The sequence below is a fragment of the Schistocerca nitens genome, chromosome 6 (assembly GCF_023898315.1).
Source record: "Schistocerca nitens isolate TAMUIC-IGC-003100 chromosome 6, iqSchNite1.1, whole genome shotgun sequence".
Lineage (NCBI taxonomy): Eukaryota > Metazoa > Arthropoda > Insecta > Orthoptera > Acrididae > Schistocerca > Schistocerca nitens.
Window position 1 is genome coordinate 473,622,073 of NC_064619.1, and position 18,975 is coordinate 473,641,047.

Genomic DNA, 18,975 nt, shown 5'->3' on the forward strand with positions numbered 1-18,975 from the left:
AAAAATATTTAAATTTTTCATCGTGTGTTCGAAAGCAAGCAACCGGTCGTTCAATCCTCCCTTCACGCACATGCCCAATCGCTGCAAGTGCTGCGAGGTACGTCATCTGCTGACGTCATATGGTCGAATTTCTAATCTATTTTTGGGATCTTACCCGATATTTGCGACTCCATGTGTCGTATATTAAATGACTTGTCTCATCGTCATTTGTAACGCTTTGCGGTTTTCAAGCCTTAATAAGGATCGTCTTATAGAGTTGGGTTGCACTGGAAAATTAGTCCCATTATCTATTGCGAAGTAAATAATGAAGCAATTCGTGATCCACTGCAATAACTACAACCACTCGGAGATACTTGTGGGCAGTATATACCTCAACTTTACTGCCACAGATGCGTATTACAAATTACAAACTGCATGTAGCTGTAAACTCCACCACATTGTGTCACGTGTTGATGCTAATATACGAAAAAAATTTATTTCTTGGTAACATACCCAACCATTATTACATCGATAGTAAATAGTGAGAGTAGTAATGATATTTTTAAAATAATTTAGTTTCACAGTTGAAACAGTATTGAACGATTGGATTTTCACCACCCAGAAAATATCATTTTAGTCTTCAGAGGGTGATTAGTCGCACGTTTGGAACCACTGCTATACGTTACGATTCAAACAAGTTATAGAAAAGTGGTCCTTGGTGGGGAGTTCATATTATGACGCAGGAATTATCATCCGACCAACCAAACAATGAAATGCAAATTTAACAAGAAACGTTTATTTCCTATCATAATAATAGTAAAATAGTGAACAAGAGTAAGCTAAGAAATTCCGGTGAGTAACCAAACTGGATGAAGTTGTCGTATGACTTTAAGATAATGGACAATTTCAGGAAAGGGACAGGATTTGCTGTTGAACTGTGTACGAGAGCTGTGACAGCTCAGAGGGGAATCGGACTGGCGTGTCGCTCAGAGAGTGACGCCGTACTGCTTCCAGGTCTCGGCGTTCTTCTTTGTGTACTCGCCCGTGGGGTCGAACTTGGCCTTCAGCTTGGTCCACTCTGCAGGGTGCTTCTCTGTGATGTGCTTCAGGCTCTTGATAGCCCTCTCCAGCTGACTAGGCGAGCAGTCTCCACATCCCGTCGCCAATAATTTTGGCAGCCTGCCTGTAGATATGTCAAAGAAAATCATGTGAAACAGTCTCATTGCAATTTTTCCACTTACATTTAATATTCTTGTAGATTTATATTTATATTAAAACACAGTATACAGTCCACCATTTCATTTGGTTAGCACCATGTACTGACAGTGCCTGTAGTACTGCAGGACCAAGTGTTACTTAGGCTCATATCTCCTAAACCGCTTGAGACACCGAAACGAAAGTTTGGCGAATGATAGCACACCAGAAGGAGAGTGTATTTTCAGTTCTTAAACACATGGAACTTTCTTATCTATTGCGATCTATCAGTACTTATACTTCCCTTTTTATTTATTTCACTCCAGTGACTGTAGATTTTTAAGAGTTATCGACAGCTGACGAAACAAGAGCTTCCTAGTATGAAAATAAACATGAAATTTCTTCTTTTATGTTTCTGCAAACCGAGACTATGAGGTTTTTCGTAAGCTATTGAGCTCTGTGATTGCCAATTACTTGATAATGAGGCACTCCGTTTCGGAATTCTGTCTCAATAGCTGCTGTGAGATGAGTTTGGCAAATTACACTGTGACAAAGGAAAGTGCAATTAAACCATTCACCAAGAGACATGTGGCCGTTACTCACAAACGGTGATGCTGCTTCGAATGAGAAAAGATTAACAACTCACAAAATAATAGATTGCCAATTCCGTGGAATTTTGGTGGAATCCACGTAACACATCGTATTTTTAACACTGAACGACTGGAATGGAAACTTACCAAAGGATTTTATTCCTTCATGCCAGAGACTGGTCACTCACCTTCGGCGAATAAAATAGTTGTTATTGAGAAAAATAAACAACTTATCTGTCGCACAACACAATGGTCAGCGTATTGTCAGCAGCGGAGAATAATGCGCGCGACAGGAGTGCACAAGCTAACCATGTGTGCCTTGTGAGTTGGAGTTCGAAAAAAATTGTCATGAAAGTAGATGTGCCCTTGTCAGCAGTACATTTCAACAAATTAAATATATCTAATCATAATACTCTTTTGAGATATTCCTACTTTCGTAATAATACAGACCATTTTCTTGATTTGTGTAGCCTGTTGTATAATTATTAACGCTGATAATGTGCATGCTACAATTGAAATCTTTTTCTCATCACGGCGAACCAATTAAAACATTGTTATTTGTGACTGCTTTTCGACTGTTTCTAGCTTGCAGTGGAAATGTGATGTTCAAATGCATGTAGTACAGTGTGTCGTATTACATTATTACATCCATATCAGAGTAATCACATTGAGACTTCTATACTTCAGATCTTGGACGCTTTTTACCAGGAGCACAAAGGGATCACACCTGTGGAGATTATCACTTTCTCAATTTTTGCAACAGATCGTACAGATACGCCAGAATACTAGGCAGCGAGAAGATAACCTTCTTTTACTTTCCTAGCTTGATTCTTAATCACATGATTTTCCTTGCTTCACTACCCTCTGTCCGTTCTTACGATCCGAAAATATCGCGGATGCATATGATACAATTCCAGCGGCCAATGGCTCATCAGTCACTGAAGTATGCATTTTTCTTGACAGAAGAAAAACAAAACAAAACTATACAGATATAGATAACAGAAAAGTATAATGTACTAACGAAGAAAGATGGAGCGTTTGAATGGCGAAAAATAAAACACTACCCAAAGGCAATAAAATTCAGTACACAGTAAGGCAAAATTTATCGTATGGGCAATACTACCACCGCTCATATGCACCGTTCCGATGTGAGCATATGTCCGGGCTACTTTTCCGCTCCCCGCCTCAAATTTCCCACGGTGCTAGCGAGGCAAGCGCGGCGTGAGAAACTGTGCCTCAACCACAACGCCGCGCGACCTGGCGCAGGCGCGTGTCGCGTCCCAGTCGCGTCGCCTCGCAATTTGCGCGGTCCCATTTGAACCTGCGATATTACAAAAAAGGGCGCTGCGCTGCTATACGCGTCTCAATTTGCGCCTAGCCTATTAGGGTTGAGCACTGACAGAAACGGCCAAGTGGAGCATGCGTTCCGCAGAAGCCGCTATCAGCTAAAGCGGGCTGGAAATAGAGTTGTCATGTTCTACAGGGGCGTACATTTAATGCCATAAGAGAGGGCAGAAATGGCGACGGCAGTTCATGAATGATCAAAGTGACGGAGCCCTGCAGTGCGGTCAGAGGGGGCGAGAGGTTACTCTGTTGGGGTGAAAACTATTTGAGAATAGTATACCTTGCGAAAAAGTTTTTGTGGCTGAAGATGGCAATAGGACATGATTTTAATGAGAAGATGTGTGGGGGCACAAATAATGGTCATCAGTTGCACTTTGAAGAATCCTCTCATGGGAGGAGCGTTGCATACCTGCCACCGAATATTAGAGATATGTTTTTCTTTATCAAAGTTGTAACGATCTGGGGGGGGGGGGAGGGGGGGGGGGAATTTGGAACTGGAAACATCCGGATAGTCTTCGGAAAGAAGTATGAACTTTAGGTGATTATCTTCAGATTCATGACCTGTGTACTGGAAGTAATGTTTTTGTAAAAGCCACTTGAATTCGTCACCTGAGTGCAAACATGGGCGCCATGTGTCCAGAAGATAGTTGAGTATGATGTGAAGAAGATCATCAACCCAGGGATTGTGCAAGAGTACATCCGTATTGGCATTCATCAAAGACATATCTCGCTGGTGCTCGAGCATCAGATTTTGGTATGGAGAGCCACAGTGGAGAACGTGGCGGTTAGATTTTGATAAGTCTTGGTTTCACTACAAGGAGCGCATGAAGTCGATTCCCTGTAACAGAGTTTTTTTGTTTTTATAGCGATGTTTCTTTAGCTCTTGTGGAGTATTACATACACTAAATTACTTCATTATGGGAGAACATTTGAAATTCTGTCCCTGGCTAGTGAGCAAACAGAAATATTGACTCATGTTCTAACTTATTCTGAGGTAATTAGGAGCCATAGAAATGTGCGACTGGCATATTGCATCCACTGCGAATGCCCAGAATACAATATATATTATCTGTACAGCGGTCGATGCTCCAGTGAGCAGGTCAGTGGTGCAGTTCAACTGCTGATTTTTACGTCAGTATATTATATCTACCGCTAAGCGGTATCAGCCAGTTTTTTGTGCGTGTTGATCTATCGTGGATAGAAGGCAGTCGCCAACCAGCCGTGTATTTTCAGATATTATTTTAATTAGAAAACAAGTTTCGGAATTTCATTAACGCCATTTTCAGCACCTGTGCCCTCCATGTATACAGAATCAGATACACTGATATATGCATAATTGGAACCATCAATATCTGGAATCCGAGAATTTTTTATGACAGCTGTGCGCACCTGCAGTCAGAGAAAAGTGTGCTCAGATGTTGTCAAGTTCCACAAAAAATTCACTGCTGGTTTTGCTGACTCCAGTTTAAGCGTCTATCGATTTATTTGATCCTGTAACCATGGAGTGCATAGGGTATTGAGGATGGCATTAATGAGATGCCTAAACGGTGTTCTAAATAAAATAACATCTGAAAATATACGGCTGCTTGACAGCTTTTCTTTGGTAAAAATTCTTTGCTAAATAATCGTTGTGCCCGTCTAAAAACTGAGGTCGCAGTTTAAAGAAAGTCAAACATACCTTCTGCCAGTCTCGAAATTAAATGTGGGGTAGAATCCGATATTGTGCACTTTATACAGTTTTATGAGAAAAAATTTATTCGCTATTCTTGATAATCGCGAGCTTGTACCCTGTCTCTGATGACCTCTCCACTAATGATTCGTGAAACATTAATGTATCTTTTCAAGCAGAAGGTGAAAAACGAAAGCTTCTTTGAACTCAAAGCACTACAGTTATGAAGCCCTATTAAATCTCTTTTATATGGGTGGCGTTCACTAAGTAATGCAACACAGTTTCTTTCTGAAATCAATATGAGTTTTTTTTTTAGGGTTCCAATAGAATGTACTATTCCCCACTCATTCCACTGTTAAACACTGTTTTCAAAATCATCTCTGTTCAGTACGACGTCCATACGCCACCATACTGTGACGCCCTTTACGCACATATCGTGCCTTTCTCCTCTTCGACGTCGGAGCCAACGTCTTGCTGCGTCAATAACTTCCACATCATCCACGTAATTCTTCCCTCTGAATGCTTCCTTCATTGGTTCAAACAGGTGGAAGTCGGAAGCTGCGAGATCCTGGCTGTAGGCCGATGAGGAGGAACAGTTTAACGAAGTTTCGTGAACTTCTCTTGCCTGCGCAGCCTTGTGTTGTCATGGAAAGCGAGAAGTTCTTTGTCTTCTTTGTGGTAACGAACAAGCTGATGCCGTTCTTCAGTTTCATGAGGGTGGCACTAAACACTTCAGAGTGGATCGTTGTTCCGTGGGGGAGGACATAAAACAGAATAACCCCTTCAGTGTCCTAGAAGATCGTCGCCATGATTTTACCGGCTCAGGGCACGGCTTTGAACGTTTTTCTTTGGAGGAGAGTTGTTGTTGGACAACTCCATTTTTTGTTTTTTTGTTTCCAGTTCGAAGTGATGAACCCATATTTCATCGCCTGCGAAGATGTTCGAGGAAAAATAGAGACGATAAGCTTTGTAATGCGCAAGCAGTTTCGCTCAGATGGTCTTTCATTGCTCTTTACAGGGTTCCGTCGGGTGGCCAGGAACCTGAAGGTCACACACCTTTTAGTCCCCCTACTGCTGGACGAGTGTAACAGCACCACCAACAGAAACGTCCAGTAGTGTGGCGAGGTGTTTGATTCGATTTGCCGATCACCCCCAATGTGTCTGTAAGCTCGAACATCGCAGGAGTCAGCTGTGTCCGGCCGGCTGACACATGCAGATTGGACAGGTTTATACGACCTTTCGGTGATGATGAGAGACGCGCCGCCCAAAGACTTACCGCGCTTTTGTTTATTACCAAGTCTCCGTTGAAATTCTGAAGGTGCCTACAAGTATTTTCGATGCTCTCGTTTTCCACAAAGAGAAAAAGAATGGATCTCTGTTACCAATGTCATTTTGAAGCCTATGTATACCACAGCGACTTATCAGAACTTTATGACACTATAGGGGCATATATAACGATGTCCCAGAACGATCTCCGGAGTTTTTAGACTGTAACTGGGCGAGAAAACAATGTGTTTCATCCCTTATTGAACGTCCTTCATATACGCTTATGGATTTCTTGATTTTGTTGTCAGGGAATATAAAGTATGCACAGAAAATATTATTAAAAAATCAGTGGTTTAAGGTCAACGCCTTTATAAAAGAAGGCAATAACTATTGGACACATTGTATGGTTTACATGACTGCCAGAATATTTCAATGCTAGAGGAGGACCAGGTAACAAAAAGTTAGGTGTGGAGTTTCAGTATCCCTTTACCCTGTTCTCTTTGCATACCTTCTATATTTATACTAAATAATGTAGTAAACATTTACTCCGTTTTTATTTCGGCATTTTAAAAAATAAACAACATTTGCAATGGATTCGGTTGAAAAGATGACTCAATAGCATTACTTAGAAATCAGATGTTTTCTCGTTGTGTCCAGTATTGTGAAAGTTATCACGGGTCTTGGAAACTTGGAAGACACTTTCTGATGTGGAGTTCTACAGCCGTTTCCCTATGTTCAAAGCTAATAACTCACTATTTAGCAAATATAAGAAAAGTAATTGGCTGTCAACAATGAAAATACGTTCCAACATTTTTCCACAAATAGCTAGAGACAGCGTCAGACTTTATCAGTCTGTTGACTGTTGTAAGTAAGGGTAATGCTATCACGCAGAAAATATTGAGCACAATACAAGAAACATAGAAATTATAATTAAATAGAGGAACCGCTTTACGGAACAACAAAATACAGGGAGATTCAAATAAAACAATATTGCACACGCCATTCACCCATCTCGTAAATTATGCATTATAAATGTGTCCCTTCTAAACGAAAAGAACATTGTGAAAACAATAGACAAGAGGTAGGTACTTTGACAAAAAAGCTCAGTAAATCAGAAACGTCGAAATAATATGTCAGACAAATAGGACAGGAAGTAACATAAAGTGGAACTACCTATTGTAGACGAAACTTGCTCACGTATGTTGCTGCCCATTACTTGCATACAGAAAATAGACCTATATTGAAATATAAAAGGTATTATCGTAGAAAATAGTAGAAACATATAAGGGAAGATCTCCAAGAGCAACAAACATACGAACACAGAAGAAGGTGTCGAGAAAGTGTTCAACATTGGGCGTTTGCACTGGCGTAGAAAGAAGCTGATAATATTCTGTTCAATGACATTCAAGAGTTGGACAGACTAATTTGAATAACACACGATAACCACTTCGTTACCGGAGCAGACTTACTGAATGACCTCTCAAAAGCTTTCTTGCAATCTGTTTTCCTAATATTAGAGTTTATCTGCCTGGGTTCAGTTACGACAGCATGTCTAAGATTATTATATCATGACGATGATCTGTCTTCGTGTCGCAGTTATCTGACTTGAGAATGACGTTTTTAGCTCTCGCTTAGTTGATGTACACAATTCAAAAGTCTAAAATATATCTGGGATAATAGTATCACTTGCATCAAGCACCTTGACGTTACTAAGAAATTGTCGAGAAATAATGGCCTGCTAACTACAGTAATGGAGGAAATACTGCAATTACTGATAAACGTTAAAGACGTTGCTATTACTAACGATAAGCTCAACACGATGGTAGCTCTAAACATCACTACATGTCTGTAGAGATTTATATCAAACGAACGTTGCGAAGGGTGCTGTGCAAACAATGAATTAAAGCCCAATATTTTTCTAAATGTGAGTCGTTAGAATTATATGCTGGATAGGGCCACACTGACCTATCTCAACACATACAAGCCTGAACTACGTCCGTCATTTATGCCCAGACAAGAACGACCTTCAGTTGAATTCGTTCACCTGGGTATAGTAGTCATGCGATGTGAAGAAAGAGACTTCATGACGAAGAGGAGCTGGTGGACGTTGAAGCTCCAGGAAGAGTGCGGTGAAGGCTGTGTTTCGAAGTAGACATTCCCAAAAAGTCAGTTTTCGTTTTTCGCTAATTGTCTCAAGCATAATCGTAAATTGTTCCATTTAATACTCATTTTGTATACTCTGTACAAAAATTTTAAAATCAGGTAAATGGTAGGAAGAAGTGTCAATGACACGACAAGTATTAAACCAAGCCTTTTGTCCGAAGCTTTGCCAATGGAGAAATTAAGGGACGCATAGAATGCAGGTTGTCTTCTTCTAATCGACGAATTATTGTTGCTTCAGTTTGGAACTGGGCAACAACTTTGCCATTAGGGTGGTTGTACGATTAAATAAATTAGAGTCGCAGGTAAATTAACAATATTATACTACTTAAGTATAGGATCAACAGCTGGACCTTAAAACGATGCAGTAATACTTAATACTGACCAACAGGAAGTGCCATAATTACTTTCATCGGAATTGTGCCTTTAAAGTATACATAGGGCATTGATATCGTACGAAACGTCGTCGTACAAGACTATCCGAGGGGAAAGGAAACATCTGTACACTAACATGTATGAAAAGAATCGTTCACTTTGGCACAAACAACTTGACACGGCGAAGCGAAGGAGATTATTGCAAAGCTGATGGAAACTCGGTTCGCCGAGAGAAGACGCAAAGATGATCCTCTTTTACATAGAAGCGATGATCGTGCGAAAATTTCAAGAGAAAGTCAAAAAGAGTTTGCAAGAGGTGGAAACTGGGGAGGTATCACATATTTGGCAGGAAACTAATTCATACAGCACTGTGGATTATATGTGGGTGCGAACAAAATACAGTATATAAACCAGGGAAGTAGAAAATGACGTGATTATCCAAACTGTCACTGATTCTTTGTTTAGATTAAAGCAAAAGGCGAATTGTAGGCCCTATGAAACATTACCTTAACTGCTAAGAGTATTTTTAGCAGGAGATGAAATTTTCAATATGTTAGAACACTTAAATGCTATAAGTTAGTGTAACATTGTTGTGACCAGGACAAAATAATACGTCTTCTTGACATCACGTGATTTGTCTGTTGTAAACCTGTTATTGCTCGTAGTGGAACACAATACCACCTGATTCTGATCAGGCATCTGACAATGAATAATAAACGGAGTCTCCTGAAGAGGTACCATAAACTCTGTTAAGGAAACGGAACAGAATTTGTAGCTATTAATATCCAGCATGATTTAGTGATTTTGCATATCAGAGTGCTACACCATTTTCCATGAGCGTATTATTTAATCCAACATCTGTAGCTTCCAGGAAAACGGGAAGAGAGGTTTGACGATGGTGAACAGTGTAAGAAAGAAGCGAGAAAGGCACAATACAGAATGAAGTTTAACAACCGCACTTACTTTTGATCTCCTTGCCCTCGGTGGTGCACTTCCCATCATCTGCATCGAGCATGCACTGGATGTAGGATTTCAAGAGGCGGTCGTTGTTGAGGATCTCGTCCACGTTGAAGTTGTCGAGCTTGTCTTACGGCGCGGCTTTCGCCGAAATTGCAACAGCAGCCACGAGGCAGCAGTAGAAGATCAGGTTTCTTGCCATGACTACCGGGGCGCTTCGCACAGACTGTGATATGCGATATCTGGTGAGCTCCTCTTATACCGCCGCTCTGACGAATGTATGCATGAAGGGGTAACGAGGTATCGAGGTGGGGCGCCTTTTGGAAGAACTAGCGCTCGCACCTACGATAAAGCGAAATCTGAGTGGGTGTTTCTCAACTCCCGAGACCTTGATTAGGCAGTTCTCACTGTATTAACCCACGAGCATCCTGCGGTATGGGAACCAGCAGAATAATCGACACTATTAATGAGCAATACATGTAGCGTAGTGCGGTTTTCTTAAATATGCTGAGCACTTTGCAGTTACTTTTCATCACAGAGAAAAAGCACCAACGACAGTGCCATTATCTTCCACAATTATATTAATGTTATTTTATCAGAGTTAACGAAAAACGTTCTATGTGAAAGTAGCCATAGCTGAATCGTGCTCAGCAAATTTCATCTCCATGGAAGGTGAGATGTCGAACTCTATGCGAAAAGGTCAATAAATTGTTCTCTATTAACAGCAGGAAAATTGCGTACGGGAATAACATCCAGGACAATATACGTGTTAATATGATGAAACATGGTTGGCCAGATTTGTGTAAAATCTCGAAACACCGCAATAAACGAATGTTTTCGAGGTATACTTCGTAGAGCAAAGAGGTATATACTAATACCTGTTCTAGACTCAGCATCACTATGTACAAACAAAGATTGATGCAAGTGCGAGTAACTGTTTGTAATTGACATGTTTTTTTGTCAAGAGCGACAGAAATTTTCGTTTTTTCTTAAGTGTACTGCGACAAAGATTTTGTATTTTTAGTATTGTTTGATAAAACAATATATATATGTATAATAATTGCTTTACTTTTCACTAAAATTCCGCAAAACTAAGTTACTTTGTGTATGTTTCTTGGAAACTCAAAATTATATTCTCGCCATTTATTTTGAGTAAATGGAGCTTCAGAAGGTCAGTTAATTATGAGAGACGCCACTTGCATGTGTGTAAGTGTCATTCTGTCCACTAAAACATGTGGAGTAATACCCTAAAACTTGTAGGACTCCCTAGGAACCCTCGCCCCACATTCCACATTGAATGTGTATGGCCAATAGTTTGAACGCCTTGATTGCGTGTTCAGTGTCCGTTGTGGACATAGGAAGGGTGTGGTTTCTGTAAATCATTTAGAGTGACAAAAGATTTAATGAGCACTATAGTCGCTATACTGAGCGAGTGTGTTGCACTAAGCAATGTAGAAGTCAGTCATGCAGCGATACTGAAAAACTCGGTTGTTTTTTTATCTTCCAATATCTTCATTTGCTTATTTATTTATTGTTTCTTTATGCCTTCTGTCTCTATTTATATAATAAGTCATGTTTATAAACTTTTCCCTCGTAGTTCTTACGAAGTTATTTTTCAGCTTAGTGACTGAAATAGTGATATTTTTACTATAGCAGTAATAATAATGAAGCAATAGTAAAAAAGGAAATATGTATACACTGACAGGAATAATAGCAACACGATAAAGTAATTAATGTTAAGTTATGAAATATCAGAAATAGTTTTGTTTAGGTCTGTGTATAACTTAGAAAGATCACAGGTTAATATAAACTCGAGATACACCACAGCAACTGTGAGATATTGGTACATTAATAACCGGTGTAACCATCAGATTTTGAAGACATGCAAGCAAATGCGCTTGCATTATGTTGTGCAGGTCGCAGATGTCAATTTGTCGAATGGAGTTCGTGACTATGACACTTGCTCTGTCAATACAGGGACGGTTAGTGCTGATTGTTGATGAAGCTGGAGTTATTGTCCGATTATGACCCACATGTGATCGACTGATCTGATGAATCAGCAGGCCAAGACAACATGTCGAAACTCGGTAGAGTATGTTGGGTTACAATAGCGGCATTTGGACGAGCGTAATCCTGTTGGAAACACCCTCGTGAAATTCTGTTGATGAATAGCAGCACAACAGGTCAAATCACCAGACTGATCTGCTAATATGCATTCAGGCTCCGTCGAATAGCAACGAGAGTGATCCTGCAGTCATACAAAATAGCTTCCCATACCATTACTAATGCTGTCTACTACGCAGACAGGGGGGCTACAGGCCGTCAATTGGTGTCGTTGAAACAAATTCACGGCCATCACTGGCGCTGAGTTAAATCGTTTTCCAGCAGAGAACACAACAGACCTCAAGCCTGGCCTCATTGAGCTTTCGCTAAAGCCGCTGCAATCGCAAATAGTGGTGGTTTGGGACCAGTGGTATGCACATTGCAGGGCATGTGGCCCGGAGATGTCCTTGCAGTAACCAGTTTGTAACAATTCGTTGTGTCACAGTGGTGTGCCAGAGCCATACGTCGAACACGATCGTTTGCATTCTGGAATCCTGTCTTGTTGCAGCTGTACGTTCTCGTCACCACTGCTGCGCCAGCATTCAGGTACAGTGGCCACATTCCTTCCATGTGTACCGCAGAAGGATCATCTAGGTTTTCGTAGCCCTATTAAAAGGACTTTCTCAAAGTCAGCGAGATCTTGATAATGTTGTCCTTTTCGCTTAATGGCATTCTTGACTAACATGAAGTCACCAAGCCCAATCTCAAAAGTGACAAACGCCCACCACTTTTTTTTTCCTTTATTGGATTTAGATTCTCCCCCAGAGGATCGGAGGGGGAGTGGCAGTTGCACAATACGCCACTCTACAGCCTACAAAAAAGTTAAAAAAAGAGAACGAGGAGATATGAGAACAATAAAAGCTGACGGTAAGACGGTGACTGTTAAAAACTGGAGAAAAAGATGCAAAGACAATATAAAAACAAACGGTCGGTGATGTTGATTGAAACACATAGTAAATAGACAGGCACAATTAAAAAACACAGTGACAGTCTGGTTTCTGTTCACATGAGATAAAAACACAACTAGCGACAATATGGTGGCTGTTCGCAACACTGACAAGGGACGCACAACGCTGAAGACTCACTTAAAACAGCACTACAGAGGTGACACGGAGGCAGATGGGGCGGGGGGGGGGGGGATGAACGACCTAGACCGATGAGGGGGAAATAGGGGCAGGAGAGGAAAGGAGAAAAGGGGGAAGCTGATGGAGGGAGGGGACATAGAAATAGGGGGCAGGGTGGGTGGATGCAAGAAGGAGTGGGAAAGGCAGTGGGTGGGAGAACAAAAGGACTTGGGGGATAGAAGGAGGTGGAGAGAGGGTAGGTGGGGGGAAAACGGGATGGAAGGGGGGTAGGTAGCCTGGGAAAAGGACAGAGGAACGGAGGAGGATCAGAGTTGATAGGAGAAGTAAATGGAGGAAGAGAGGGCACCATCTGGGAGGGGGACTCGATGGAAACCACATTGGGAAAGGGGATGAAATGTGTAGAGGTGGAGGGTAGGGGGGAAACGAAGGCATGGCAGAGGGCGATGATTGGGGAGGAGAGGAGCAACCAGGGAATGCCCACAATCGTTACAGCGTATATTTAGAGCCAACCTAATCTGCATCCTCAATCTTATGCAACTGGCGCGATATCTGAATAAACATCATCTTTCAGATGTAGAAACAAACGTAACAACTTTTGTTTCTGTCACACTATCATATTTCTGTTGTGATATATATACTGCCATAAATGAATTAGCACACTTGGAAAGACGACTTTGATTCAGATCTGATGGCGGCATTTGCTAACTGGGGAGTAGTAGATGTACTGATAATGCTCCCAATGTCTCCTGGCAACAGATAGCGTATTGGCATAGCTACTAGAGCGCCGCCTGTGGCTACACTTCAATATGGAATACTCATAGCCAGAAGGCTCAATGTGCTGAAAACTTGTGAATCAAACATGTCACCATGCCAAAGAGATGTACTAATGCTTCCTACAGCCAAAGGGGCGAGTTTAGTAGTTGTTATATTGTGGCCTTGCGAGTGGAGGAGCGGTTCTTTCAGAGAATTGCCGTATAAGTTTAACATGCTTCGTTAATCTATTAACGATCTGGAATCAATGGTCACATGAACTTTCTCACACTCCCAGACGAGGTTCTGGACGTCCACAGAGCACAGAAACCAGCCATAATTGTTACATTGTAAGGGGTGCAGGGAGAGATCTTACATCTACCACAGCACACATGATAGAGCTTGTGAGCCCAGAAGTGTCAACACGATCTGCTGTGAACTGTCTACTAGGAGTGAGGCTACAGGCACCCACAACTCTAAACCGTCTTCCAATCACGCCACCGGATCGACATCCGTGGGTAGACTGGTGCCATCAGAGCATTACTTGGAAGACAGAATGGCACGCCATGATCTTCGGCAGTGAAAGCTTATTCCGCCTGCATGCAAGTGATGGTCGTTTGTACATATGTTGTAGACATGTTGAGCGTTGTTTCATATAGTGCAATCGTCCGAGACACACTGCCCCCCCCCCCCCCCCCCCCGAGACCTTATCGTCTGTATGTGGTAAGCTGCAACTCTTTTTCACTTTCGTTGGACACTAAAGAGTACTCAGAACGTGCAAAATGTTTACAGAATGAGATTTTCACCCTACAGCTGAGTGTGCTTGGTAGAGCACTTTCCTGCAAAAGGCAAAGGTCCCGAGTTCGAGTCTCGGTCCGGCACACAGTTTTAATCTGCCAGAAAGTTTCATATCAGCGCACACTCCTCTGCAGAGTGACAATCTCATTGTGGAAACATCCCCCAGGCTGTGGCTAAGCCATGTCTCCGCAATATGCTTTCTTTCTGGAGTGCTAGTTCTGCAGGGTTCGCAGGAGAGCTTCTGTAAAGTTTGGAAGGTAGGAGGCGAGGTACTGGCAGAAGTAAAGCTGTGAGGACGGGGCGTGAGTCGTGCTTGGGTAGCTCAGTTGGTAGAGCACTTGCCCGCGAAAGGCAAAGGTCCCGAGTTTGAGTCTCGGTCTGGCACACAGTTTTAATCTGCCAGGAAGTTTCGTGCAAAATGTTGTTAGACCCGTTCCTTTGCCTTGCAACAATAAGGTGATGTGTTGTTCCAACAGGATAATGACCGCCCAGACACTACCCATCAAACTGTGCGAGGCATGTAGCAATTTCCTTGGGCAGTACGATCCCTGGACCTGTCCCTAATCCAACACATTTGGGATATGATGGGACGAGAAGCAACTCGTCAACCGACAAATCTTATTGAACTACTGACACTGAGAAGATTAATTTCCAGATGGCAGTAGCAATAGGTGGGAGGTGTATATTTTAGGTGATTTTGAAAGATGAAGATTCTCGCATGGTTGTAGGCTATTTTGGTGAGGGTACTGTAAGTGATAACAGAGAGACACTGCTAAAAATGTGAATGCAGTACAGTCTTAATATAGGAAACAGTTTTTTTAAACACAAAAAGATCGATAAATATACCTCAACACAGCCTTTAAGTAAATTAAATCTATAGTTTATAAGCTGTAGGGAAAGAAAGTAATCATGCAAAGGTGCAGTTTACAGAGGACCAGAATGTGCATTTGACTATATCCTTACACTTCGATGTGCACTTTGGTTTCCCTTTAAAAAAAAGGAGCAGGTGTCAATACAACTGAAATGGTAATGGAGTAACACTTTACCAACTACGGTATAAGGTACAAGGTGATGATACAAGTATGTGCTTAAGACTTAATGGAGTGCAAGGAAAGCAGTAATTAGAGCAAAAAACTCTAAGTGGGACCTGAAATGTGAATAAATTGATAACAACATAGGGAGTTCAAAGTCCAAAGAATCATGGAAGTTGATAAAACAGCTAGAGAAACAGACAGAAATAGCATAAAATTATTACATCTCATAAGCCTAGATACAAGGAAGGAGTACTATAAAGAACTACTGGAAGAGAATGGATCCAAATTTCAACATATTCACATTTGCAGGAAAGGAACATGACACAGAAATCCAAGAGATAACAACAACGATAATAGAACATGCATTAAAGCAATTCAGAAACTGCGAGGCGTCAGGACCCGGAGGTGGCTATATGGAATTGTCGAAGGTCGGGCCATACGTGATATTTGAACGTCTTGGAAAGCTAAGTGGAGAGGCAATATGTGACGAGTTTAAAGAAGGGTTCATCGCAAATATATTTGAAAATTGAAGCAAAAATGGCCACACAAATTATCGAGGCATCAAAATTCTCGGTTGTGTGTCAATATTGTTTGGTAAGATATTTAAAACGAGAACTGAGCGAGAAATTAAGGAAGTGGATGAGCTGAGTGGCAGGAACGCCTTTCGGGCAGGAACGCCTTATCTCGATAATATCTTTGTCATGAGACAGATGATGACAAGAGACAGAGACATAATTTGGAGACAAACATGGTTTTAATTGAGCTGTGGAAGGCCTATCGCAATGCACCACTGTGTAGGATGTGGGAAGCATTGAACAGCCGATCTGCATTCAGTTAATACTTGAATTGTTAAAATAGGGAAGTTACTATAACCGAAATTCGATGTTAGTAAAGGACTGAGACAAAGATGCTGTTTAGCGCCTACCGTCTTTAAAATACGAGAGCCACTCTGAAAGTAAATTCCGATCGCTTGATTTGAAAATCCGATGAGCTTTGCGTGGATGAGTTGGGTATCGTCCCTACAATGCCTGTCGATTGCGTCAAGTTGTTCTTTTCAGTTCTGACTCTACAATAAGCACACCAAGGAAATAGCGTCTCCCGCCAAGTATGAGTGCCTGGTGACAGATTTCGCCTGATATCATGCTGCTCACATAACATTCATGTCATGCAGTTCCTTATTCATTACAGTTCTCCGCCACACTTTGCAGGGCAATGAAGATGCTACTGGAGCGCTTTCGATGGAGAGTGTTTGATCACACACAATACAACTCGTAACTGGCTGGAGTTTCATCTCTGCTCACATGAAATACTGGATTTGATGACAGTATTTTGGTACAGTCAACCAGCTATGGACCTGCGTAGAGTATTGGCAGACAACACAGGCAGCTGACTTCTATGACGAGAGTATTGGAAAGTTGCCACAAATATCTAAGTCGGAGCGGCGACTATGTAGAGAAAATGTTCAAATGTGTGTGAAATCTTATGGGACTTAACTGCTAAGGTCATCAGTCCCTAAGCTTACACACTACTTAATCTAGATTATCCTAAGGACATACACACACACCCATGCCCGAGGGAGGACTCGAACCTCCGCTGGGCCCAGCCACTCAGCCCATGACTGCAGCGCCTTAGACCGCTCGGCTAATGCCTCGCGGCGACTATGTAGAGAATTAAATGGGATGTGTGGCTAACTGCTGCGAATAAAGCATTTTCGATTTTCACAGTGGTTTCCATTTCGCGACCGATCGGAACTTATTTCCGAAAATAGCACACTTATTTTTGAATGAAGCACAGAAAAATTGGAAAACATAGTGTAAAAAATTGGAATTAGATTTAATGATGTCACCCTGTTCTCTTTAAATTTCTGCGACGATCAAGTCACGTTTGCCGAGAAACAAAAAGATGTGTATTATATGTTAAGGAAGCTTAAAGAAGAATATGAGCAGTAGGACAAAAATTAAGTTTACAGTGATAGAATTCTGGGTTCTTGGAGGTGTAGGAAGGGATGTTGTTATGGATGATGGATCAATAGAAAGTGTAGGCGTTATTATAAATATTTAGGGACAATCTTTTCGAATAAAAGTTGAAACACAGACTATGAAATGGAAAGATGGCAGTGAAGCAATTACATTTCATTATATAGAATAAAATACATCAAAAAATTTGTAAACTGGGAATGCACAACTATAGTTGAGAGCATTCCTCTGTATAGTGCTGAACTATGCAAAGTCTCCAGGGCCAAAGGGAAGGTATTAAAGGCAACGGAAATTGAGTTTTTGAGACGAAGATGTGAAGTAATAAGAAGAGACAAAATAAGAAATGAAGTCTATAAGAAAAGATAGGAGCTACAAAAGATATTGCAGAGACTATTGACAGTAAACAGCTAACATAGTACGCACACCTTAGAAGAATGCCAGAGAAAAGATTCCCCTATAAAATGTGGCACTGGAGAGTTCCATGACACAGAAAAGAGGAAGAGCCCGGCTAGAATGTAACAATAGAATGAAGCATGTGATGCTGGACAGAGCCACAAGAGAAGAGGTCTGGCAGCAAAGAAATAAATGGGAACTTGGATACGAGAGGCGCCGTATAGTGCAGAGAACTCTCAGAAAGAAGAAGGTGATGTGCACTGGTCCAACAGTGAGCACAACGGCTAATAATAGGCGGCCCAGAGGTACGAGGCTGGGGCCATGGCGCCCCTTAAGCCAACTACCATTGACTTCTGCACATCAAGCCTATTTTCAGTGGTATCAGTCACATTCGGTCTGGAATATGCCTGAAAAGGTATTGTCTTCAGCGATGTGCCCCGCTTCGAATTTGATCCGGAACAGGAGCTTGATACCAAACTGACTGTCGCTCGCCTTCCACCAGAGGTACCAGCAACAAGAAGTGATGCCCTGGGATGCTATTTCATTTCATAGCAGGACCCCTTTCGTTGTCATATGCAACATTCTTACAGTACAGTTGTACGTCGGCGATAGTCTACATCTCGTTTTGTTGCCCTTCATGACCAGCCTGTCTGTACCTATGTTTCAGAACGACAGTGCTAGCCTGAAAACGGCGAGAGTTTCTACTGCTTATCTTCGTTCTTATCAGTGTATTCATTGGCCAACAAAATAGCTGGAACTCGCCGGTTTAGAACGTATGGAGCATTTGGATAGGACTTTCGAAGTACATCAGAAGTTTGACGATCTAACGCGCCAAATGGTCAGAATTGGGCGCGATATCCCTCAATGGTAAAATAGGTACCAACGGTCACTGACTTACTCGATTTGTGAAGCTGTTTCACTTGTATAAATCATCCAAGTTTCGTGAAATTATTATCATTAATTTATTTGTGTATGTTCATCACATCAATCGATTTCCAACCATGTCGAATAATTACTTTGTAATACGTCGACTTTTTTTTTTAGTGCGTATGTATCCTGAGCACATTACGTATCGGTAACAATATGTATCGGCAGAAGTAGTCAATCGAAAGTTTAACATGGAGAACGAATACAGGACAAGCGACATTTAAGAGGAACAACAATTTTATGGTAAATTTTAAGGAAGAGGGCTAAATAGAGAGGGAAACAAAGTGAGTAGTATTCTGTAGATATATAAATTTTCTGAGCACCTATTGTCGCATTGGTGTATATGTATTCCAATCTTCTATTAATGCAACTCCT

General features: G+C 41.5%; 1 protein-coding gene across 1 annotated transcript; it reads right to left on the reverse strand.

Moving 5' to 3' along the window:
• Nucleotides 1-759: 759 nt before the first annotated feature.
• On the reverse strand, nt 760-9,749 carry LOC126262669 (ejaculatory bulb-specific protein 3-like). The gene is made up of 2 exons (XM_049959442.1): nt 9,541-9,749; nt 760-1,162 (listed from the first exon to the last, which is right to left on the reverse strand). Exons 1-2 carry the CDS (start codon nt 9,590-9,592, stop codon nt 966-968), a joined length of 249 nt encoding a protein of 82 aa, XP_049815399.1. The 5' UTR covers nt 9,593-9,749; the 3' UTR covers nt 760-965.
• Between the last annotated feature and the right edge of the window lie 9,226 nt (nt 9,750-18,975).